The sequence below is a fragment of the Triturus cristatus genome, chromosome 3_1, assembly GCF_964204655.1.
Source record: "Triturus cristatus chromosome 3_1, aTriCri1.1, whole genome shotgun sequence".
Lineage (NCBI taxonomy): Eukaryota > Metazoa > Chordata > Amphibia > Caudata > Salamandridae > Triturus > Triturus cristatus.
In genome coordinates this window covers 434,973,616-434,999,204 of record NC_140583.1, presented here as the reverse complement: position 1 = coordinate 434,999,204, position 25,589 = coordinate 434,973,616, and the positions used below count along the sequence as shown (strand labels likewise).

The following is a 25,589-nucleotide window of genomic DNA, read 5'->3' as shown; positions in this document are numbered from 1 at the left end:
GGCAGGAATTCTTCCGGTTTGTCACAAAACCCAGCTGTTCTTTCCAATTATATGGTGACTGCTGTATGCCTCAATACAACCTCCCTGCACTAACCCATTATCAGAATATCGTCCAGGTAAATAATTATTCTCACTTCCCTTGCCAGGAGCCAATAGCTACTGAGCGAGGTACTTTGGTAAAGCACCAGGGTGCTGAGGAGAGGTCGAATGGGAGACTGCAGAACTCCCAAAGCTTGCCATTCCAGGTGAACTGGAGACATTTCTGGTGAGCTGGCAAAATAAGAATAGTCAAATACGCATCTTTGAGATCTGGCCTTGTTAGCCAATCTCTCTTGCTCAGAACGTACCTTAGCAGGTAAATCTCTTCCATTTTGAAGTGGTGACAGACCACCCACTCATTAAGTTCTTTTAGATTTATTTATTTATCCTTGTCTTTCTTTTCTAGCAAGACTATATTGCTAATAAAACCAATAGCATTTCCTGAGACCTACTGAATAGCCTTCTTTTATACCAACTCCTCTACCTCTTGTGTAACCAACCTTGAACTATCCTCACAAAATGTTATTTTTGGTGGACTTATAAAATCCAGTCTGTATCCTATGACAGTGTCCAAGACCCATGGGTCCTGTGTCACAAGGCTACAATTCCCACAAAATTGGGCCAACTGGCCTCCCACCTTTATAGGGGTATCTGAAAGGCCTTTCAAAACTCTAACCTGCAGAAAAACCTTGTTGCCTACGATCTCTTCTGGAGGACCTGCCACAGAACCTTTGTCTTTGGGGGTAGAAACCCTGTTCGGGGCCCGTAGCCCGTCTGGTTGAACCTGTTGCCACGTCCCATGAAGGGTCTCGATGATGCCTGACTACTGGAAGACATTTTTGTATGGAGCTAAAAACTCCAGCACACTTGGCCATATCCTTAATGAACTCCTCTCCAAAGAGTTGTCCCTGAGAGGAAGGGCTCCCTTGCTTGCTAGCTAGCTAGCTCCACTAACTTAGGGTCAATCTTAAGGAGTATGCTCTTTTTTCTCTCGTTTGAGAGGGCAGTATTAGAATTTCCCAAGAGGCAGACTCTTGGCCCTCTGGGAACACTGGTGCAACTCTTTGGGGTATACTAATGTCTCATTCAAATAGGCAACCTTGGCAATTTCAAACGTTTTGGTCAAAGGATCAATCACATCCAGTAGGCAATCCTGGCATGACTTCAAACCTTTATTAAGCCACGTCCCTGGGTCCTTTCCGCTTTTGTTACTAAACGGCACTACTTTGGTGTGCACATCAGGGGCCATTGAGACCTTATCGGGGAGGGATGGGCGGGTGCACTCTGATCTCAGCGGAGATCTTACGTCCTTGGGAATTTTCCTTCTCAGCCAAAAGGCAACTTAGTCAGCAACATGCTGAGATGGTGCCCTCTCTGGAGCTAAGGGGTGGTTTATCAGAAGGGGGTCGAACATGTTGTCCCGCAAGGGATCCGCAATACCCATCTTCAATCCTGAGGCCTTGGATGCCTCTTCTGGTGTGCCTTTGCTCCTGACCTCGATGTCCTTGGGTCGGAGTTGAAAACAGATGAATAGGAGAGATCAATATGAGGCTCTAAAGCCTCATCACTATCAATGCAAATAAGGACATCCAGGCCTTTTTCCTGTCCATCTAGAATGCAAGAAGCACTGGTCCTGTTACCGGCACTCTCCGGTGCCAAATCTCCCCAGTAATTTTCCATTTCTGTGCCTTTTTAATCAAACTATTACCTGAAGCTCTCTTTCTTTGAGGTCTTTCATACCTATACAGAGCTTCCAGATTGTTCTGTGTCCTTTAAGACCTTAATCTTTTTAGAAAGTATCTCTAGCTTCTTATTGATAGCGTCATCTAGCTACCTCATCAATCTCCCAATAGCCCTATAAAGCATATCCTCTACCTTTATCCTCCATTCTCTGCTCTAGCTGCTCCTCAGTCACTTTATCACCCCCAGAGAGTGTAAGGTTTCAGACAACAAAAAGGTTAAACCTTATCACAAAATTGAATTAATGACCCTAAACTTGGCAGTTGATGCTTAAGGGGATGTCATGGGAATGTTACTGGTTGTTCCCAACTGATCAAAATGGCCACTACTACTAATTCAGAGTGAATGAACCCAAATGCCTAAAATGGTGGCCGATGCACACGTTGCATGCGTCATTGTCCGCTAAGGGCCTTTTCTCAGTCTCCCTCAGCTGAGCGATTCAGCCGCACGTGCTGATCCGCAGTGCAGGAGAGGAGACTGGGGTCACCAGATCCTGTCAGGGAATGTTGCAGCTGATCTTGAGCATAAGTAATCTCAGCGAGACATTGAAACGGCCCGAGGGGTGAGAGGCGCATGCGGTGCCAGCAGGATTCAAACTGGCACAACAGCTAAACTTACATAAAACAGCTAAAAAGCACACAAAATGGTAAATGAGACCATCTTGCCATGATAAAAGGCAATCACACCGCTCGCATGTAACGCCCACGCATGCCCGAATTCGAATATATACATGAATTTTTTGTAAAGGCTAAACGTAAATAAAGCCAATAAAGCTACAAATACGAATGATAAAAACAGGACAACAGTAATGAAATGTCCTCCTTGCGAGGAGGGGGGATGCCATTAAACATGCATGTTAATACAAAACTTCTAATGTTAATAGGTAAATTGAACAGTACTTATCTTGTGAGCAGAAGCAACCAAAAGAGCAAACATGTCCCTGTGTCTTAATGCTATCCTTTAGTGTGTTCTTCATAAACAACATAGTGTATAAACAACATATTGTTTGGATTGATTGCCACTGTGTTCCTGAACCCATCTAGAGGGAATGCAAGAAGACTGAAAACATGGCCTGTGCAGGATTGCACAGTGGGCGCTTGAAAAGGCTGAGGTTGAACTGACTATCTAATACAATGTTGGAGAATGAACCGAGTACCTGCATCAGAGTGTTAGAAATGCGACCCCTGCTGCTTTGGGGACCAGCAGATTTTGTATCAAAAAGAAAACCGGGCAGTCACTGCCTCAACATTTTTCACTTCCTTGAGCCTGGACTTCAAGATGGGATATGCAAATGTATGAAATGTGCTGGAAAGATCCAATGGAATCTCACTGCCGCATCATAATTTTTCACAATGTTCTGAGGTCATCTAGTCCTATTGGCAGAGCAGTTTCTGTGCTCTTGTTTGGGTGCATTCCCAATTGCCAGAGATAAAGCATTTGGTGTTCCACTCAGTAGGTTTAAAGCTGGTTGCTCAAATGTCTTACAAAGACCTTACTCATGAAATTGAGTAGAGTGACTGGGTAATAATTCTTTACACTTGAGCTGTCCAGGCATTTTAACAGATGTTTCACCAGCACGGATTTCCATTGTGCCAGATGCATAAAAGTATACAAAAAAGTGAAGGATTTAATGCTTGAAGTAATCTCAGCCACTGGTAATTCTTGAGCCGCATCCCAGTTCATCATCATTTTGCACACAATACCACTTGAGTTTGGACCCAGCTATATGCAAATCAGCCTTGACCCTGCATCAGTGGGAACAGTCCAGCCTGAACTGCCAAGCCAGATCCTTCCTGAATCAGAACACAAGCAACACAGGACCAGTTTTGCCTTAGTTTGGGCTCATCAGCCTAGTATAGCTTGGTTCCAGTGACGCAGTGTGCACTCACATCTGGGCATGCTTGCCCCACTTCGGGCGACACTAAAGAATACAAAAAAGCGATGGATGGAATGCTTGAATTAATCTCAGTCACAGCTAATTACTCGGTCCCCACCGCAGTCCAACATTATTAAGCACACCACGTCACCTCAGTTTATATCCAGATATATGCAAATCACGGTTGACCCTCCTTTAATGGGAACAGTTTAGCCCAAACTGCCAAGCAAGGTCCTCTATAAATGCAAACACAAGCAACCCAGGACCAGTTTTGTGATAGCTCGGTACAGCTTAGTTCTAGTGGCAGCATGTGTATGAGACCTATGTCTGGGCATACCTGTCCCACTTAGGGTGACACACTAAAGTACACAAAAAGTGATGAATGGAATGCTTGAATTAATCTCAGCCACTGGTAATACCTTGGGCCGCATCCCAGTCCATCGTTATGTTTCACACTGTGTTACCTCAGTTTGGACCCAGCTATATATAAATCAGTCTTGGCCCTGCTCCAATGGAAACAGTATAGCCTGAATTGTCATGCCAGGTCCTCCCTGAACTTGAAAACAAACAACTAAGGAATGGGTTCCCCTTAGTTAGGTCTCCTCATCCAGGTATAGCTTGGTTTCAGTGCCACAGTCTGTACAGGACCCACCTCTGGGCATACCCCTGCCACTTAAAGCAACACACTAAGGTATACAAGAAAGTGGTAGATGGAATGCTTGAATTCATCTCTACCACTGGTAATAGATTTTCACCCTGTGGATTTTCATGAGCAGGCTGAGGCAGGTTTGGAGTCGGGGTCTGAAGTGCGGTGTGCCGGTGTCCAGTGTGTCTGGTGTCCCGGATTGATGTGGTGGAGTGGTCGATCCTGTGAAAACCCTGTCGACAATCCAGAGTGTATAGGGGCTGACAACACCAGGCTGATAACATCAGGTGGAGGAGTGTGGCTCAATGGTTAGAGCGGCAGACCCTGAAGCAGAGTTCTGGCCAGGGACCAGGGTTCGATTCCCGCCTCGGCGGGGCTCGGGCTCAATTTCCTCGGACCTGTCTATTCTCGCCTCGGTGCCTATTCTAATCACGGGCCCCACGCTGCAACTCTGGGCAATAGCTTGCTTAGCCTCCACACCGGCCCCAACAGCGCTAAGGATGCCTGGCTTCACTCTGGGAGTGCCCAGGAGTGGACACTTCACAGGGAAAGCCAGGAGGGGTTCCACAGCGGTATGAGTATCAGCGCCAGGAAACCGCAAAAGGCGACACCGCTAGGTGTCTGTCTGGTGACAGTGCGCTCTATAAGTACCTTGACATTTACATTTACATTCAGGTGGGGCCAACTGTGTTTACAGAACACGGTGGTCAGCGGCTGTGCAGTGAGCGCGGCTGCCATTAGGTGCGGCCGCAGAGAGCGATACCTGCAAGACCCGCAGAAGCGGCCCAACTAGGTTAGGTGCAGCTTGCGGCTCGCTAGAGTGCCCTGCCAGCTCCATTTGGCCTTCCGGTTCCCCATCCTTCCTCATCACTCGTCCGTGTCTCTGCTTTCCCCCCTCCTAGCTGCCTCCCGCCACTGCCCTTACTCTAACATAACGCTGCCATCGACATGGACAGGCTTTACTTACCGGGTCCTACTGGGCCCCTTGCCAAGGGCAATAGCATGATATCAGCGGGGGGCGTCAGAAGTCAGAAAGTTAGAAGACAGGCATGACCGGGTCTGCAGAGTGCAAGCAGGGTGGAGCATGGGAGCGTGAGAGTGTTGTGCGGCTCTCTGTCCACCATTCTCTGTCCTCCATTCGACATGCCCTACACGCTTCAGTGAGAACTGTAGTGTTGTTATTGGAACCCCCCCCGTGAGAACCAGAACCAGTAATTGAATCTGTCGTCTGCCCAGAATCTGTCGTCAGCCCAGAAAGAGAGTAAGAAAGTAAGAGAGCCGTGCAGCAGCAGCAAGAGCAGCATTGGACAATCCAAAATCACTCTGAAGCCTATCAAAGAACTAAAAGTGAATTGAGGAGTAGTCCTCCCATCGGTAGCCAAATGAGTTTGGAAAGTCCCCAAAGTCCCCAGCGCGAGGAGTGAGAAAGTAGGGGAGCCTCGGTGGTCTTGGAATATTTCCACCATGAGGTCCGGTAGGAAAAGAAGCCAGTCCATGGTCCCTGTGCAAAAAACCAAACAAAATGGAAAGACAAAACCAAGGACTACAAATTTGGTCACGCCCTCCGACGAAGCAGAGGCCCCCTGTGGCCCCTCTAGCCTAGCACAGCAGCGACCTGGAGGCCACCCACCACACCACTATCAACCAAAAATCTCCTCAAAGTTTCAATTCCTAAAGGACTCTGCATCGTTCATATTTTCCTCCAGTGACAAACATCAGGGCCTTCAAGATCGTCTACTTCCCTTACAACTATTCATTACACCAGTTATGGTACAAGCCATAGAGGGAACTCCAGTAGTCCAACTTGTGGTCTCCCCGCAAACATTAGACAAAACCTCGGAATGCAACAAAAGCAGATCCACTGACCTACAAGCGGGGGAAGCCAAAATGAAAGTAGAGGAGCATCCCATCTCCCCATCCTTGCCCATCTGCACCCTCACTTGCACCGCCACAACCGCTACAATCGATCCAAATAAGCAGAATGAAGTACAACTATTACAAGTGACAACGACAAGAGATGGTAAGGGCACAAATTTAGGGCAAGATGAGATAAGCAGATCCCAATTGAATCACTCTCTCGAACACCAGCACAAGATCCAGCCTCAAATAATTTCCAAAAATCCCCTCACGACCTGCTAATACAGCCTGAGCCCATCAAGCTCGCAAAGGCCCCTTTGTCCACAGAAGCGGAAGCGGGGGCAGGACTGAAAACCCCAAAGAGACCTCCGAAATCTCACCTGATTCTAGGGGAGGTGGGCAGGATGCCCTCTCTGACCTAGGATCACAGGAGTGGGTGGACTTAGTCGCCTCGTACGCCATGGATACACCTGAAAAACAGCCTCTGTTTACAGTTGGAACTGGTACTAATTTAGGCGTTAAACAAGGCAGCGATCAGGAAACAGCGAATAACAATCCAACCTCACGCCATCCTCTACCTCTACCTCGGGCTCATTCTTTCAAGCCGGGAAACAGGCACAGAACACATGGGACATCCTACTAAACACAATGCAACGAATCGTTGATGTGTTACACTATCAGTCAGAAAAAATTGACCTGCAACTGACATTACTAGACACTCTGGCTCTTTTTGTGGGGGGGATAGAGAAACTGGTTCAACTAAACCTTCTAATTAGCAGAGCCCAGCAAGAAGACAAACTGAATTGCAGCTGTGGTCCTATCATCGACGAACTATCATCGCTCCCCTCAATCGTATCCACTCTCATAGAGAGACCGCCAAAGGGCCCAAATCAAGAGAAAACAATGGTGAACCAAAATAAAGTAGCGCCCAATGGGTTATCGAAAAGGAATCTCATTGTTCAAAACCCTGCTGGCCTAAATCACCAAGTCATCAAGAGGGCAGTCCAATCTTTGGGACCTCTCCACCCAAGGAGCAATCTTTAACTCAGAATGTAAAGCGACACCGCCAACTTAGGAGAAAAGGTCGTAACAAAATACCCTCCCCGAGCCTTACAAAAGTTTTTCCTCTTTTTGCTATAAAAACATCACAGCAGTTAGCACCCGTGCAAGTTATTTCAGCACACGCCCCTGCAGTTGACGGAAGAACTAACCAGCCAAACAAAATCCACTCAATGGAAGATACGGATGTAGCTCAAGTGCTAATATCATCCCCGGGGGCAGTCTTGTCATCACCTAGCATCCAAGTTGACGCCCTAAGTTGGCAGGGTACGCCCAGCCGTGGGTCCCTTGCTCACTTTGCACTGGATTCAAGCTAGCCTGGCTGATGACGGCTGATTAGCCAGATGCCGGTCCCATGATGCTTGTTTCCGGTCCAGGGTAAACATGGCTTGGCTGTTCGGGCTGGACTGTTCCCATGAGTCACAGGGTCAGACTGATTTGTATATGACCATGTCTGAACTGGGGTGGCGGAGTGAGCTAAAGAATGATGATGGATTAAACCCCGATCAGTTGACTGGGGGTGAGTTCTTGCAATGTTCAACACTCCGTCCATCATTCCATTTGGTTTTGCTTTGTAAACACTATAAAGGCTCAACTAGTCAAAAAGAAGGAGGTGTTGCTGATCCACATATATCTAAATCTGAAATTGAAAAAACAGGAATCAAAACTTTTAATCGGACACCTGTTTCAACTAATGAGTTTGCATACCACACCGAACCTCATCCTGTCTGGCGATTTCAATCAACAAATCCTAGGTGCCACCCCAAATGAAGATATTCAGGTCCAGTCTTTTTTATTGGAATATATCAATTCAAACTCATAGCGACTATGGAAAAACCTCTAAGAGTGGTCTAGAGCTGGTAGAAGATCTGGAGCACATTGGTTTAAGGGTGCTAAATGGAAGATTTGCCGACGACTCTCTGTGGGCCGCTTCATTTCACACAGGACATGTGACCTCTACAATCGACGATACCTTAGTGTCTCTCTCATTTTTCCAACACATAATAGGCTTTGGCCTAGGAGACAAAGGGGACAGTGACCATCGGCCCCAGGAAGTTTTAATCCAAGCACTCCCAGATAAATCGATCCCAAACCCAGCAGGTATGCACGCATGCCATACCATAAATCTTTAAAGAATTAAGTCATCTATAGCAAACTCTAGGGAGGTGCTCTTGGCAACAAAACAACCACTAAATGAGCTTCAATATCCCACTGGAAATCATACCTGTACATGGGAAACCTTCACGGCTTTGTTTGCGAACTCCTATTCATCCGTAGTTCGACACTTCTCGCCCAGTGACCCAATGGCTGCAGGGAAGGCTACGAGTGCACAAAGGTCCACCTTGAAACGCCTCAAGAAATCTATAAACAAATTGTTGAGATCACTGTGGCAACGCCCGGGGGACAAGGACCCACGCCAACAGATCCGCAACAGCAAGGCTGAACTTAGGAAATTTAAGTGGGACATTAACAGGTCCGTCGAAAATTAATTCTGGGCCAAACTCCATCACGATTCTAAAGGATATAATAGCGCTCGATTTTGGTCAACGATAAATACAATTTTACAACCAGCGCATGGCGGTCAAATATCGCACATTAAAGAAAACACATGGACATCCTTTTTAGAATCTAATTTTAACCAAAAGTTATCCAGACTAGATGCACCTAAGGACATCCAGCCTCCTCTTCCAACTCAAACTGTGATTACTGATGTGGTTGAAGCTAATGAAATCGATGCTGCCATGATCAGGGAACAAATTTCTAAAGGAAGGAAAGAAGGAGCACCCAGGCCAAACGGGATTCCATCATTTTTTTGTTTTAACAAGATCCAGAATACTGGTCAGAAATTCTGTCTCCTCTCTTCAGCTCTGTCAGACAGTTTGGGTGCTTGCCCGCATCATAGAAGGGCTCCATTATTTCATCAATTCATCAATCTGGAGACAAAACCCTACCAAAAAACTACCGCCTGATTGCACTGCTCGATGTAGAGGCAAAATACTTTGCGGGTAATCTACTAACAGAGCTGCACGAATGGGCAACAGAGCGCAACATAATTCCTCCTTGCCAAACAGGGTTCTGCAGAGAGACCGGTACAACAACTAACCTAATAACAATGTCATTACTTATTGATAAGGCAAAATTAACCAAACAAACTCTTAATTTCTGCTTTGTGGCCTTTAAGGCGGCATTCGACAACGAGAAATGAGGTAATCTGTGGAGGAAATTGGCTCGGTGGAGGATCCCTTCATCTCTTTTTGATCTTCTGATAGAATTACACTCCAACACGTGGATGGAGGTTAACTGGACCAATTTTTTCACCGTTGCTTCGTGTTGCGCAAGCAAAAATTCCACTGTCAATCACTTACAGCAGCGAAGTGCTGACAGGCAGGGATGCTTTACTGCTGGATACCACTTTGACAAAAGCATACAGAGTTATGCTAAACCTCCCGCCATATACCTCTCCAGCACAGATTCTACTCGAGTTTGGATTAAAAAAGCAACTCCTCGCAAGGCGAGGCTCGTACATCAAGTGCTGGCATAACATCAAGAACTCGTCCAGGAACACATTGAACCACCAGCTCTGGCAGGAATTGTGCAGCACATCTACCTCACCGGCCAAAGCTTACCTGGAGGAATCGCTGGCCATCACCAGAGTAGCCTATTTATGGAAAATTCCAACAACACACTCGCACTTTAAGTACATCGTAAATAAGGTTATTAAGAAACTTTCTCTTACAGAAGACAAAGCTGCCTTTGCACACAGGAGCTGTGCATGGATGAATCTGAGCAGCTACAAATCATTTGGGATGCAGGCACACTTTGAACTGGGGTACTCCAGGAAGTCAAAAGAATCTTTCTTAAAATACAGGTTAGGAATCCTCCCAGCCATACCACATCTTCCACCGCGGCTGAGAGAGAACTGCTGGAAATTATGCAGGCTATGCGGGGTCGGAACTGATTACATCAAACATCTAATATGTTCTTGCATCAAGCTAAAAGAGGAAAGGGCAGGCTTCCTAAAAATCCACTTTAATGAATGAGGCATATGTACCGGGAGACAAGCGGTACTTACCTGCTTTAATCCAAAGGACCCGCAATTAAATGGGAAGCTAGTGAAGTTCCTGCCAAGCAAGTCCCAGTGGCACCCTGAGGAAGCGTAAAAACAACAATAAACGTATTAATCCTTCGTAACAACCTGCGTATAGACTCCAGAAGCTTAGAGCATAATGTAAACATTGGGAACTCTGCATTCTGGAAACATTTCTGTATTTCTTAATACATAAGATTTTTACTAGAGTATTGTTTGAAAAGGATAATTAACCCAAAAAGGTTTCATCAGAGGGTATTTTTGTAATGGTTTTAATTAATCAAAAACTATAAATTCTTTACTTACTTACTTACACTGGTAATAACCCGGGCTGCATTCCAGTCCATCATTATTTTTCACACTACACCATCTCAGTTTAGACCCTGCCATGCTATATGCAAATCAGTCTTGAACCTGCTCTAATGGGAATAGTCAGTGTCAAGCACAGTACAGCCTGAACTGTCAAGGTCCTCCCTGAACTGGAACACCAGCAAGTCAGGACCGGTTTCAACCAATTTTCCTGTGGAAAGAGAAAAGCTAAAAAACTCAGTGAGACAAGGAATTAGGGCAGGGCTCAAAAAGCAAATAATTGATACCAGACAGATGTTATTAGCTGATCACGATTCTTGAGTTCTGTCACATCTACCATATTTGCAAAAGCAGACCAAGACCAGCAAATCGCTTCATGCAGAGAGTGAGGGGGGGATAGAGAAACTCTCTAAAACCTTGCTATATGTTTTCTATTTTGTAGATTAAAATCAGGGCCAGTTTATTTCAGGATCCCTATGCGGCTGAACTTGTTTTGTCTTATAGTGTGGTTGCAGGAAAGCATTTATTAACTCAAAAACTTGTTGAGAGCACTTCCCTGGCATAGAGATTAGGTTTCAAGGTGGTCAGTTTTAGCTCTTTTAACACAGGCTATGTCTTAACATGAGAAGGACTTTACGGTTTGTGTACATATGGAGCACCTTTAGTCTCCTTCAATACCACAGAATACCAAGCATTACAAGGCTAGTATTCAGAGTTGGTGTGATAATATTTCCCATCACGTTTTTCAAATGAGTGTGTGATGCATACATCACACAGGTAGTAGTTTCTAAAACTGCCCTGTGGTATTTTACGTGTTCCCACTTCGAGGAAGTAGCCATAAAATGTGGCAATGGAGCCCTCCCGCAAAACATTGACAGTCATTGTTAAGCCGGATGTTCCACTTCCTCCCACACTCTTTCCACGGCACTGCAGTGGGTTTTAGTGCTGCTAAGACCTAGTTGATTGCGGAGTTACCTAGCTGATTGATGGGACCCATAAGAGAATTCAGGGCTTGGGTTACTCAAGCCCTTCCCCGACCTCTTTATGCCTCCTCCTGTGATAGGCATCTAGCTTACTTTTTCGTCCCTCCTCCGGATTGGTTAGGTGACCTGTTCAGTGTTACGGTATTGTTGCTAGGAAGTTGCTTTGCATTAACATTAGCATTTGTGCCACAGTTAAGGCACACATTAGGGAACTGAAGTCAATGACGCAACTAGACTCAAGCTTTTGAGGGGGGGAAGCTGATAGTTTGAAGGGTTAGGGGCAGAGCCATCATCAAAGTCAGAGTGACAGTCACTGTTAGGGTCTCCCTCCACTGTTAAATCTTTGATTTTAATACTTATTTTGAAGCTGAATTTTGCGATTCAGCTTCTGGGACAGTCACTAGCAAAATGTGCTTTATAATCACATTGAGGACAGTTGAATAGGGCGTAAAACATATTTTCAAGATATTTGGCATAACTTGGCTTTTATCAGCATACAATTCATTTACAGTATTCGTAGGACGGGATATTAATTCAAAAGATAATTGTCTTGCTGTTGTGGACAAGGTGCCTCATGACCAGGCTCTCAAACCCATGGAATGCAGAACGTGTACATCCTGGTACAATGTGATAACCCGAAGTTCCAGTTAACATCAAATATTCTTGATTTTGATATGCTTAGGGCCTCAACAAACCTTAAATGCAATGCCCATTTGGAAATTTGCTGGCTGTAAAACAACCCAAAGCACAGAAACCGAGCACAAAGTGTGAGTATATATGGTTCCCCCACAGCAATGAATAGATACTCGAACTTGCAACATACCCATGAATAGTGGCAGCTGTAAAATATAAACTAGTAGTAGTAGCTGTAAAAATATTTTGTGACTGTGCATGAACAATAACTCATCTACGACTAAACTCTGAAATGTTTACACGTTTTACTGATGGAACTGCAAGTGTATTTCAATAGGATTTTTCTTCGAGGTGAAAGGATCATGCAGTACCCTTATTTAGACTGGTTCACCTTCAGGTTGCTAGCAGAGGAAAACGTGACTCTTATCCTCTGTTAAGTTGTGTTTCCCTGATGACCCTCATTATCCCTGCTGTGTCAGGAAATATCACTGAACTGTTTAAGCTCATACTTTACAACTTTCTGGTATGGTGTAGGCCTTATACAACCAAAATACATTCACCACACTACTGACAAAAATGTAATTTGGATCCATCTGATGTAAAAGAAATTCTCTCCTGATACCACTTCTACGAGGCTTAGGATTTTTTTTTTAAATGATGGGAGATAAACAACTGTGCATGGACAACCTATTGGATAACGGGTAGATGCTGATTGCTGAGGTGATTGGTGAGGTGTCAGTTGGTTAGTTTCTCTAAGACTATTGTCATGTATGGGAGGAGGGAGAATGGGCTGTAGTTGGAAGTATGGGTCAGTGGATGGTTTCTTGAGTAGGGGCATGATGTTGGCTTGCTTCATGGTGTCTGGGAATGTGACTGAGTCGATGGAGGCGTTGAGGATCGGTGTTAGTTCTTCACTGATCAGTAGGAGTGCTTTGGTGAAGGCATGGTGGGGGCAAGGGTCAGAAGGAGGCCCCAAGTGGATGGTCCTAATGGTGCCAATGATTTTGATCATGGTGATGACAGGCCACAAGGTCAGGGTTTGTTAATCAACTGTGATGGGAAGTTGAGATGCAACAGTGCTGTGCTCTGGTTGAGGGTCGAAGTTGCTGAATATGGAGGTGATTTTGTTACTGAAGAAATACAAGAGTTTCTTGTAAAGGTCTTGTGAGGGGGTGATGTTGTTGGAGGTGGCAGGAAGCGTGGGGAAATCTTTGAACTATTGCTTTGAAAGTATGATCTGCAATTGTTTAATGATCCTTACTGATGGCGCTCTCTTAAGTGTTGAGGTTGGCTACCTTTTGGTTGCCATGTTTTGTGATTAACTGTGGTGTGCTGCAAAGCTCCTCCTTTTCCTTGATGCAATTTAATCTTTGTGTTTAACCTCTGCTACACCTCAGCTACTCATTTGGATTTCATATATAGATTCCACATAGATCATGGTCCAGCTGAACCAAAAGGCACCAGATCTGAAACCCAACTTAAATGCTTTTTGGACACTGTCCAGCAATGGACAATGGATGGGCCACCACTTCCCAGCCATTAACACCGACAAGCCAGAACTCTTACTTTTCAGTAGAAAACCTTCACCAGAGCATCTGTTTACTGCCTTCTTCCACTGGTGAACCACCAATTCCCGTAGCAAAGGTCAAATAAATTAGTGTGATTCTTCATGAAAATCTGTTCCTTTGCCCCTAAAATGTACTCTGTTGCCAACCCCTGCTTTGGGTTGGTGAAGGCACATAGGAAAATTCTACCATTCCTTGCAAGTGATTGTTGCGCTACAGTTATGCTCATGCTTTACAGAGAGGTTGGCTACTTTTATTCCCTGAATGACGGCCTCCCTGCTAGGCCCCAGAATATGCTGAATTATCAGTTGAGACTGTTCTGTAAACTAACAAAAAATTACCATATGATGTTTTGAAGGTGTAGGCTTCACTGGCTGTCCTTGGTTTAGGACCCTTTGTCTCTCTCATAAAATCTTCTACAATAAAATGACGTCATGGATCATGCTCTTCTGGTTCCCGGATAAATAAACCTTGCGGTGGGGAATAGGCATTCCGCTTTGATGACCCTACATTTTGGAATGAGCCTCAGTTCTTCAGATTAGGCAAAAATGTTCTGGTCTTTCAGAAATCAATCAAACCTTTTCTGTTTAAATAACGGAGGCACTGGCCATTTACCATTCTCTCAGTAATACTTGCTTTTGTACCAAAGGTTTAGGTTGTTTTATTGTCAAATATTTTCATAGTGGACGTCTTTTTTTTTTTTTTTTTTTTGTCCTCATCTCACCAAAAACTTCCACAGATTTGACAAGCCAGGTTTTGTTCTCGATTCCTGAGGGCCTCTTTGGCTCACTGTTTCTGTCTAGGCCCCATGGCCTTCCTCCCGTATTGGAGGACTGGTGTAATCATAGGACCATGGGGAAATGGAACATTTTTTGGGGGGGATATTGCCTTAATCCATCAGATCAAATACCTTTGTTGTGCCCAACGTATCAATGGTTGCCAAGTACTGGGTTGGTTGTCTACTCCGGTATCTTGGTCTAATCGTGCCGATTTAAAGGCGGCTCTGAGCCAATCTTCATTACCAGGGGGGGTTTTGTCCTTCCACTTGATACATATTTCTCTCCTTGCCAAGATGATTAAATATAATATTAAGGCCATATGATTCTGTGAAGGTACACCATCAGTAGACTCATTTTTACCAAAGAACACCAAAGAGAGATCTACAACTATATCCACCTCCAGAATAGATGTCAACACTTCCCCCACTCCTTTCCAAAATGTGGTTAACACCGGACACTGAAAAAAAATGTGTATGTCGTTTGCATTTGTGAGACTACATCTTGGGCACCTTGGGGGCGGAATAGGAGCAAATTTGGCTATTTTAGCCGGGGTATAGTATAGCCTGTTTATTACATAAAAATGGTTTTTCTTCAAGGAAGCAGGCTTTATGTATTTATACAGCGTCTTTAATGATGGATAGAGCAGTTCCTCAATTTGGGCGGCCAAAGGTGAGTCATTCCAAACTGAAATTTGGGAGGGGATCTTGGCTTCCTCAGCATCTTGGATTTGGGCATACCATAAGGCTATTTCTTTCTTCTTTGGGGACGGATCTTGAAAAAGCTGTTCTAATTCCCCTTTTCCTCCTATATCACCTTTTTCAGACTCATACCAGCTATTCAGTTGAATATATTTAAACCTTGAGAAGGTGGGGCCTATTTTGGCTGATAGAGCTGCCCTCGGTAGAATGCCCTCTGAGTCCACTAGATCTAGCCATCGCTCCATACCTGAATTTTTAATCGGAATCGCCAGACTATCACACATAAGGGGCGGTGTCCCAGGCGAGTCCCATATTGGAGCAAAGTCCGAGAAATATCCAATTCCCCATATCCTCCTTAAATTATACCAGGTTTGTAATGCTGATTTCAATACCTTTAGCCGAACCTTTTTAAAAAACCTTGGAGTACCAAATTCGTACAAAAACCCGCCTTGACTGTTGGCACCTTCAGCCGTAACCATTTCTCCCAGTACTCTCCCCCAGGATGTTCGTTCGGGGTGAGATAATAGCATTCTTATCTCTTTAAACTGAAAAGCCATCAGATACCAGTTTATGTCAGGTAAGGCTAGTCCTCCCTTAAGGACCTTCCTCCTAAGCTTTTTCCATGACATTCTGGCATTTTTATGACCCCATATAAAGCTACCAATTTTACCCTGTATTTTAGTTATAGTTTTTCCAGGGAATGTTAAAGGGATTGCATTGAATAGGTAGGTCAATTTAGGGAGTACAGACATTTTAACAAGGTTAACCCTGCCATATATTGTCAAGGGGAGGTTCTTCCATTTAGCAAAGAGATAGTCTATTTCTTTTTCGATTTTCCCAAGATTTAAAGAAGGAATCTTATTTAGGTCTTTAACTATTTTAATACCCAAGTACCTAAACTCCTTGCTTATGGGGCCTCTCGTGTATATGGTGTTCCAACACATTATTTCAGTTTTATCTGAGTTGACGCTGTAGCCTGAAACCTTGCCAAATTCCCTCAACATGGAGACCAGGTATGGAATTGTATGCTCTGGATCGCTGGTATAGACTATCACGTCATCGGCATAGAGTGCCAGTTTGCATTCATATCCTAATGATCTAAATGGGATGATATCTCTGTCCAGTCTAATTGTTTGAGCTAAGGGCTCTATATAGAGATTAAACAACAGGGGAGAAAGGGGACATCCCTGCCTGGTCCCTCTCTGAATTGGAAAGCTAGGGGAAAGTGAGCCGTTCAAGAGAATTCTGGATGAAGCTCCTAGATAACAATGCTTGATAGTCCTCACAAAAACTGGGCCAATTCCCATTGCCTCTAAGACACCCCAGAGATATCTCCAACACACATGATCAAATGCCTTGGCTGCATCGACTGCCACCACGGCCAATGGATCAGTTCTAGCCTCCGCTAGGTCGATATTGCCAATCAGCAGTTGGGTTTGATCTTGAATTACCCTCCCCTGTATAAAGCCCTTCTGATCGGGATTAATTAGGCTAGGTGCCAGTTTCGCCAATCTTCCTGCTAATATCCCCATAAATATTTTATAGTCTGCATTTAGCAGGGAGATTGGACGATAGGAGTCTGCCAGTAAAGGGTCTTTCCCTGGTTTTAAGATTAACATTATCGTGGCCTCACTCCATGATCTCGGCATTGCCCCATTAGAACAGTATATTGAGTTAAATAGCCTGTGTAGGACTGAAAGAAGATCGTCTTGTAATAGATTGTATACTTCGTTAGGAAGGGCATCAAGCCCTGCAGCTTTTTTATTTTTTGCCCGCTTTATTTGGGCCAATATCTCTTCTGTGGTAATAGGGGCATCCAGAGCTTCCCTAGAGGCCTCCGATAAAATTGGCAAAGATTTATCCACTAACCATTGTGATATCTGGTCTTGTGTGGGTTTAAGATCTTCTGTATACAAATCTGAAAATAATGTTATTAAAGCCTGTTGTATTTCCTCCGGATCGTTAGATTTAGTTCCACTGCTATCTATTACAAGTTTGTTAATATCATTCTTTGCCCTATCTAGCCTGGCCTTCCAGGCCAGGATTGCCCCTGCATTCTCTCCATACTCAAACATCTCCATGTTTCTGGCCTGCCATTGTGCTTTACATTTTTGATCTAAAAAAGTTCTGAGATTTTTCCTGGCCTCCTCTAAATTACCGTTTATCTTAACTAATTGCCCTGTATCTCCAATTATGGCATTCCTTCTTTCAATCTCCAGAGTGCCGATCTTCTCCTCAAGAGCATACAGTTCTTGGGTCTTTAGGCGGTTCTTATAACCTATTTGAACTTGTAATACGCCTCTCAAGTTAGCTTTATAGGCGTCCCATACTTGATCAATAGAAGTTGATCCCAAGTTAAAGGAAAAAAACTCTATAGAGGACTTACTTATAGATTGGATTATCTCAGCATCTGCTAGCATTGCTCTATTCAATGTCCATCTAGCCCGAGGACGGTTGACACATGCTACGTAGACTGCTAATAGGGGTGCGTGGTCTGATAGGTGAGTTGGTAGTATCGTTATACTAGTGGCGTTGTTTAATGCTTCTTTATTCACCAATAGGTAGTCGATCCGTGAGGAGTGACCGTATTTTTTACTGTAATAGGTGTATCCCTGGGTGTTTCCTTCCTTAGATCTCCACAAGTCAGCTAAATTCAAGTTTAACGTAGAGTCATAGTGGACGTCTTGAGGTGTGAGAGTTTAGAACCATATGATGAAAGCAAGGTGTGGCAAGTGTTGCTGTGCATGAGCATAGAGTGTAGGGTGGAGTAGATAGGGTGAAAATAGACACTATTGTGCGTGTAATTAAATATCAACTTTTGCATGTATAGTTGCATAGGGTCCACCCATTGGAGATGAAGTTAAATCACCAAGGAAATATTGTGCAGAGGGGCATTGCACTTTTGCCTTAGCGGCAAATTGTGGAGGAAGCTTATCTGTAAGTGAGACTTTGTTACATTTTAACATAGACAAGTCCGCCTTTTTTAATAGTGCACGTTCACCCTGAGTAGTTCTGTTGGTACTACTGACAAGCGACAGTTGTTAAATGTTTTGCAAGTTAATGGTTCTCATTTTGTCAACTACCGAAGGATGAAAGGCTGAGTGGTACAAGGATTTGAACTCGTGGCTATTGCACTGGAGTAGATATATCATCCCGCTCAGCTATCAATACTGGTATCTGTGTTATAAGCGTCAGTTTAATAAATTCTTTTTATATAATGAGCTTTATGCAACATTTGCTCTGGCAGATATTGACCTTTCTAGTGCTAAATATAGCTACTTTCTATGTATTGTGTTATGAACCTCTTCACAGCAACAGAAAAGAAACTTCTCTTAACATTTCTGTTCTAATGCCAAATTATTTACTTTCAGAGGACAACTTGTTCCTCCATTAGTTTCTGTGTTATCACTGTATGATGTTTTTACAATCCTAAGTGAGCTTAAATGAGTGGTTGTTTGTTGTACACAGAGGGTGCAGGACACCCATGCTGTGTTTTTTGTCTTTCATCTCTCTTGCATATGGTTATCATGCACGGAGACTGGTCAGGTCGAGAGTGGGGCGCAGGAGGCACACCAAAGCAATGTAAAATAAACGAAGCTTCGTCAAGCTTTTAGGGACTAAAGTGGGCTTGGGAATACTTCATGAGAGGCTGACCTCCACAGTCCACGACGGCTGATGGGGGGAGCAGAGGGGGGCTAAAGCCCATTTAGCCCAGTGGCAGTTGAGCCCCTGACTGCAGTCATTAAATCCTATAATCTTAGTCCAAGAATTATCTGTTGATATGTTTGGCTGCACTGCTCTGTCTCCAGGCCCTGCCATCGGATTTCCTGCTCGGTCAGTTTGGGAGCTGTTTGGTGAGCGGGGTTAAATAGAGGGCCCTGTTCCCTGTCTGATAATGGTTTGAGTCAGGTAGTGTGTTTTGGCAATGTGTAATAATATTCTAAAATGATTTTCCCTTGACAAGTGGAAGGTGATGGTGATGTACGTATGTAAATGGAGGAAGTGTGTGTTTTCCACTTAAATATGTAAAGTGTAAATAAGTGCAAACACGGCCTCTTTCTTACTCCATACTAGATTTTATTAACCGCCATTGTGGCCCACTGACTTGACTATGGTCAATGTAGCTTTCCAGGCAAATTTGTGAGCCTCTAAGAACTTGCTTTGCATAAAACATTTTGTTTGAAATGATCTCTATTCAGAAACAAAATTATTTAATCTGTTTAAAATGAGTGTGAATAAAGTGTTTACTGTGTGAATACAGATTAATTGCAAGATTTCATTTCTCATTAACAGGCATTTTACAGAAGATTTCCTAGGGAAGAAAATGTGGAGGTAATTATGTAAAATACTGAAATGTAAATATTAGTCTATCCACTTAATTGAAATAGCTGGGATATTTGACATTGCACATACCGCTGACTAGCTGTAAAACGAAGAAAAGGCAGATCATGGTGTTCACCATTTATACCGCCTCCCTCTCATGATACATGTAGACAAAGGCGTTACTTCTCTAATTTTTAGGGGAGTTAGGATGTCTTGGACATAATCACCATGACAAGGCCAAGCTGACTTCTGACCTCTGCTGGTGCACTTTCTCCACTTCTTCACTGCTATGACTGTTCTGCTGCTGCCTGGGAGAGCACCAGACCCCGCCTCTTGGACCACTTCTCAGCACTGGGAATCCCTAGGCCCATGCGGTCCTGTGGCTCTAGCCTTCCCTGGGAGCCTTTGTAGTTAAAATGAGGTGGCACTCTGCAATACCCCGGGGGTGCTGACCTTCCCTAAGTGCCAGAGCACTAGGCCCCTAGTGTTATGATACCTCCCATGGGGACCTGGCCCTCCAGGGAAGCTTCACAGGTGTTCCCCTAGTGGCAATTTCCCCAAACGCTTGCCATCCCCAGTGGTTAGCTGAAAACAACCACAGACCCACGAGCCCAAATTCACTAGGGTTCAACTAGCTAGCTTAAAAAGCAAAAGAACCCCACAGAGGCGGCTTTCTTTGGCCTAGGTGGCCCGTTTCCTATGCGGTTTGTCTTGTTTTGTTTCCGGTGGTATACTTCAGCCACAAAGAGTATTACTTTTAGGCCAAAGTTTGCCTTTTTCTAGGAGCTGATTTTGAGCTGCTCTTTGTCCTATGAGGGAGAGGTCAGGGTTTGACCACCTTCCCTTTGTCTCCTCACAACGATGACCTGCTCCTTTGGGATCCTGGCTCTTCTCCTGAGCCTGGGGTCTTTCTCAGCAACACCTTTAGGCATATTACCTTCCCTGCCTGCCCCAAGGCTCCCTGGCCACTTTCAGGGTGCCTGTGCATCCATCAGAAGTCAGAGGGTCCCATTTGTGGTGTCTCTCCACAGGACTGTCTGCAGTAGTTCCATGGTTCCAGTGGTTCCAGGGCTTTCCCTAATGGTCCCCAGCAGGTTCACCCCTCTACTGCTCCCCATAGGGAGTGAATGACTATAGACTTACACTATAGTCAAAAAGAAACCAGAACATTTCTTTTGGAATGCACAATCAAATTACAAGGCCTGGAGAGGCCATAAACAATGTATTAAATGTCTCATCTGTGACAGGCTACCTGTGCCCAGATACCGGTCTGAGTTAGACAGTAGTCTCACTTACTAAGGTCACAGACACTAATGCTCATATGTTCACATATAACTAGCCCCGAACCTCTTACCCTAGCTGCACAACAGTATACCTTATTATGAAAGGTGGGCTCTGCTGGTTAACACTCACTTCCATTTGAACAGAGCTGATACTCGGTTAGTGAGACTCACTCACAGCAGACACCCAAAGACCGAGTGGTTTACAAAGCAAGAACAAATCTAACTGGGCCAAATGGGTCAAAACAAATTCCACCAGTTTTTTTTTCCAGGCATATAAAACAGTCAGTTATCAAAGTCATAGGTGAATCACAGGTACAATTCTCTCTCTCTCTCTCTCTCTCTCTCTCTCTCTCTCTGTCTCTCTCTCTCTCTCTCTCTCTGTCTCTCTCTCTCTGTCTCTCTCTCTCTCTATCTCTCTCTCTCTGTCTCTCTCTCTCTCTCTCTCTCTGTCTCTCTCTCTCTCTCTCTCTCTCTCTCTCTCTCTCTCCCTCTCCCTCTCCCTCTCCCTCCCTCCCTCCCTCCCTCCCCATTTACCCTCCCTCCCTTGTTGGGACTATGTATGAATACTTGCCTTGTGGGGACTAACCTTTCCCAATGCTCTTAAAATATAACAATTACAGAAAAATGTTTAAAAAGAATTCCAGACACTGGATCCTGCTTCATATTTGCAAATATAGCTTTATTTAACCACTTACACAGTACCATCTTTATAGGGACCTGAACGTGTGTTACTAACCTTGTGAGGACTTACTCCAAAATTGCCATTTTTTATTGAATACATTCATGAACAAATAAATAAATGTTATTTTTAGTGCTGTACCTAAATTACATGATATTTTACTTCTAAATTAATAGCTACTCGTGTTCTAAGGGCAGACAGAAAATGGATTCTGATGATAATGCATCTCCCACCAGAAAACCACAGGATACCAAGTCCTTGGAAAGGGATTCACTGATATTTAGTCTACGTTGAGAGATAAGAAAACAATACATAGTTAAAATCATGTGCAGGCCAAAGATTCTGCAATGTGGTGAGATAGGAAAGCCAGGTTGAGATTACGGTGTTCTTTTTCATTATGTTCTGCAATAGGCATCAACTTTTTTATATGTGTGTAATGACACTCACAGTGAAAGGCCTGAAAAAATAGTGCATGATTACACTGATGCCCAGGTCCCCACAGAGATAGCATTTAACTATAGACATAGAGAGGTTGTGAGAATATATTCATGATCAAGTCCCCACAGTGATAGTGTGTAATACTAGTTATCTGGAAGTCACATGAGATTGTATGTCATTAGTGTGATGCCTAGATTACCACACATATAGTGAGTTATCATAGTCATATTTAAAATCTCTGAAGACATAGCATCTGATTATAGTCATGCCTGGTTCTTCACAGGGGTAGTGTTTGCTTATAGTCATGTTCAAGTCCCCATAGAGACAGTGGGCGAGTGTGTAATTATAGTCAAGTTCATATCTCCACATAGAGAGTATTATGATGGTCAAGTTGAAGTTCCTGGAGAGATAGTGTATTATGATTGTCATTCTAAGAGATTGCATGTGATTAGTGATACGCATGTGCCTGCAAATAGTGTGTGATTATATTCATGCTCAAGTCCACACAAAATATTGTGTGATTATAGTGATGCCCAGGTCCCCATTAAGACAGTGATTATAGAACTGTAGAAATAGTGAAAGTCAAGTTCAAGTCTCTGTAGTGATCCTCTTTTTGGATAGACATGTTGAAGTCCCTGTTGGGATAGTGTGTGCTGATAGTTATATTCAAGCCCCCACAAAGATAATGTGGGGTTATATTGCTGCCTAGGCCACTAAAAAGATAATATGTGATTATTGGGATGTCCATGTCCCCACAGAGATAGTATGTGATTATAGTCTTACCCAGAACCTCACAGAGAAGGTTTGTGATTTTAATCATGATCAAGTCCCCTGAGTGATAGTGTATGATTACAGTTATTTAGAGGTCTCCAAGGAGATAATGTGTGATTATAGTCGTGTTCAAATCCCCATAGAGATAGTGAGTTATTACAGTCATGTGCTAGTCTAACTAAAGAAATAGTGTGATTATGGTGATATTCAAGTCCCCTCAAATGATAGTGTGTGATTATAGTGTTTCTCAGGTCCCCATATAGATAGTGTGTGCTGTTTTGGATACCCAGGTCCCCACAGAGATAGTGTGTTATTATAGTCATGTTCAAGTCCCCATAGAGATATTGTGTGATTATAGTGAGGTTCAAGTCCCACAATGATAGTGTGTGATTATAGTGTTATCCAGATCCCCATATGGATAGTGTGTGACTATATGAATACCCAGGTCCCACAGAGATAGTATGTTTTTATAGTCATGTTCAAGTCCTCATAGAGATATTTTGAAAATATAATGATATTCAAGTCCCCCTAATGATAGTGTGTGATTTTAGTGTTAACCGGGCACCCACATAGCTAGTGTGTGACTATAGAGACACCCTGGTCCCCACAGAGATAGTGTGTTACTATCGTCATGTTCAAGTCCCTGTAGAGAGAGTCTGTGATTATAGTAATGTTCAAGCCTCTGCAATGATAGTATGAGATTATAATCATGTTAAAATTGCAGAGATAGTGTGTGATGATAGTTTTCTCCACATCCCACAAACATAGTATGTGATTACAGTTGTGTTGAAGACTCCGAACTCTGGCGACTTAGGGCTAGATGTAAGTAGGTTTAATCAGGTCGCAAATGGCCCAATTCGCCGAATCGGGCTGTTTGCGACTGGAAAAAAACATTTTCCTATGTACTAAAGCCTTTTTTTTGCAAAATGGGTTAGCCATTCGGCATTAAGAAAGGGTGTGTTAAGGCGTCCCTTTCTAATAGTGACTTGTAGTGGTATGTGTGAATGTTTTATGACCGAATACGGTCGCAAGCCAGTCCCATTTTACCACCACTTCAAATAGGTGGTAACCCATTCGTAATTCGTCTTTGCGAATCTATGTGAAAGCATTTTACAAGAGCAGGCAGTAGTCCCACGGACCACTGCCTACTCTTAAAAAATGAAAAGAAAACTTTTCATGGTTGTTTTTGAAATGCATCCTGTTTCCTTTTAAGGAAAATGGGCTACATTAAAAAAAAGTTGCTTCATTTAAAAGCATCATCAAACAACGAGAGAGAGAGGGATTCTTTGTATATAAGGAGCACTCTTGGTCCCCCAGAGGAAATAGTCAAAACAACAAAAGAGTATGCCTTCTTAAGAGAAAAGCGAGCAAAAAGAATCAAATTTGATTCTTTAGAAAGCCCTCACTCACCAACCTAGTTGGTGACATGCTTCATCATCGGGCCCCACCAGGAAGGTCAAGTACCTCCCCAGTGTGCTTCGACACCAGAATTACTGTGGAGCTGGTTCGTTGTTGTGTGTTTTTCTACGTGCTAGTGAAGGTGAAGTGAATTGAAAGTGTCTGGGTTGTGTCCAAAAATAATTTTATTCGTTGGCCAACCAGGCACGGTTAAAAAATGGAGTGAGCGATTTTGATGCTGGAAAGATGTCTCAGCTAAGTCTCACTGTGGGTGATCTATGTCTCACTGTGGGTGGTCAACATGTTTCTGCCTGTATGATGCGACTATCTAGGCATTCTTCAGGACCAGTGCATAGACCCCAGCGATATGAGCGTGCTAAGGCTCACCCTGACCTGGGGGTCATGAATGTGAAAAAAACAGGAAAAAAGATTTAAAAACTGCTGTTCCTGAGGGAACCTGATCCTTGTAGGAACTCTGCAGTTATCTGAAAGGGAAAAACCAGACACACAAAGACATACACAAATATTAAAAGTCATGCAGTCACAAGGCGTATGCTGTTTCAAACTTTCTCGTGCACTCATGCTGTTCTCAATGTGCACAGTAGCTATATCTCACGTAGCTATGGTGTGGTATAGTGAGATATGGTTGTGCACATAGTATTCACATTAAAGATCGTGGTGGTGACAGATTCCACATTTAATGTGATGGTACCGAATTTATATAGCGCTATTACACCTGCACGCCTCCTCGGGCGTTGAGTGGTATGGGTGCGTCAATATCACACACGCTAACGTGACTTTCAAGAACTCGCCTTGTGTAGTGTGGCAGGTTGTTGAAATTACAGAGATATACCTGAACGGGCAAGTAAGCTCTCTTACATGTGGAGTGTTCATTAATCACTCCATGGGTCTCGGAAGGGGGCTGGTGGCTAGTAGGCACACCATGTGGGGAGAAAACGGGAAAGAAAAGAAACGTGGGAAATCACATTAGTGGTCCCACTGTTTAAACAAATAAATTATCTGTATTGTCATGTAGTCGCCAGACTCTACTCACGCCAGCAAAGCCAGGCACCCGCTCGGTACCTGTACACTCCCTCTGTAACCGGACCCCGTTGATGGTAATGTCATGTTCCCGGGTTCTTTTATGGCAACTGAAAGGGAGCTTACCGGGATCGTGTCCGCATCCCGGATGGGCGGGGATGTGTCACTAGGCCAACGTCATTCCGTATGTGGTTAGTTACCGACCAATAGGCGGCGAGTACTGGAGTCATGTCATTCAAAACGTCATGCGTTCAACTAGAACGCTGACCTCCATCGTGCCCATTGAATTTCATCAACAAAGTTTTATTGACAAATGTTTTGTATTGTGGGAACTAATCCATCGTTTATTGGCGATGTATTGTTTGTGAAAAAACAGATTATTAC

General features: G+C 43.9%; 1 protein-coding gene across 1 annotated transcript in view; it reads left to right on the top strand.

The window, feature by feature from the left end:
* FAM227B (family with sequence similarity 227 member B) overlaps positions 1-25,589 on the top strand; it is a 3,353,280-nt gene that overhangs the window by 675,827 nt on the left and 2,651,864 nt on the right. The window contains exon 4 of the mRNA XM_085646151.1: positions 19,566-19,604. Coding sequence (XP_085502277.1) covers positions 19,566-19,604 — 39 coding nt within the window. The remainder of the gene's footprint in view (positions 1-19,565; positions 19,605-25,589) is intronic.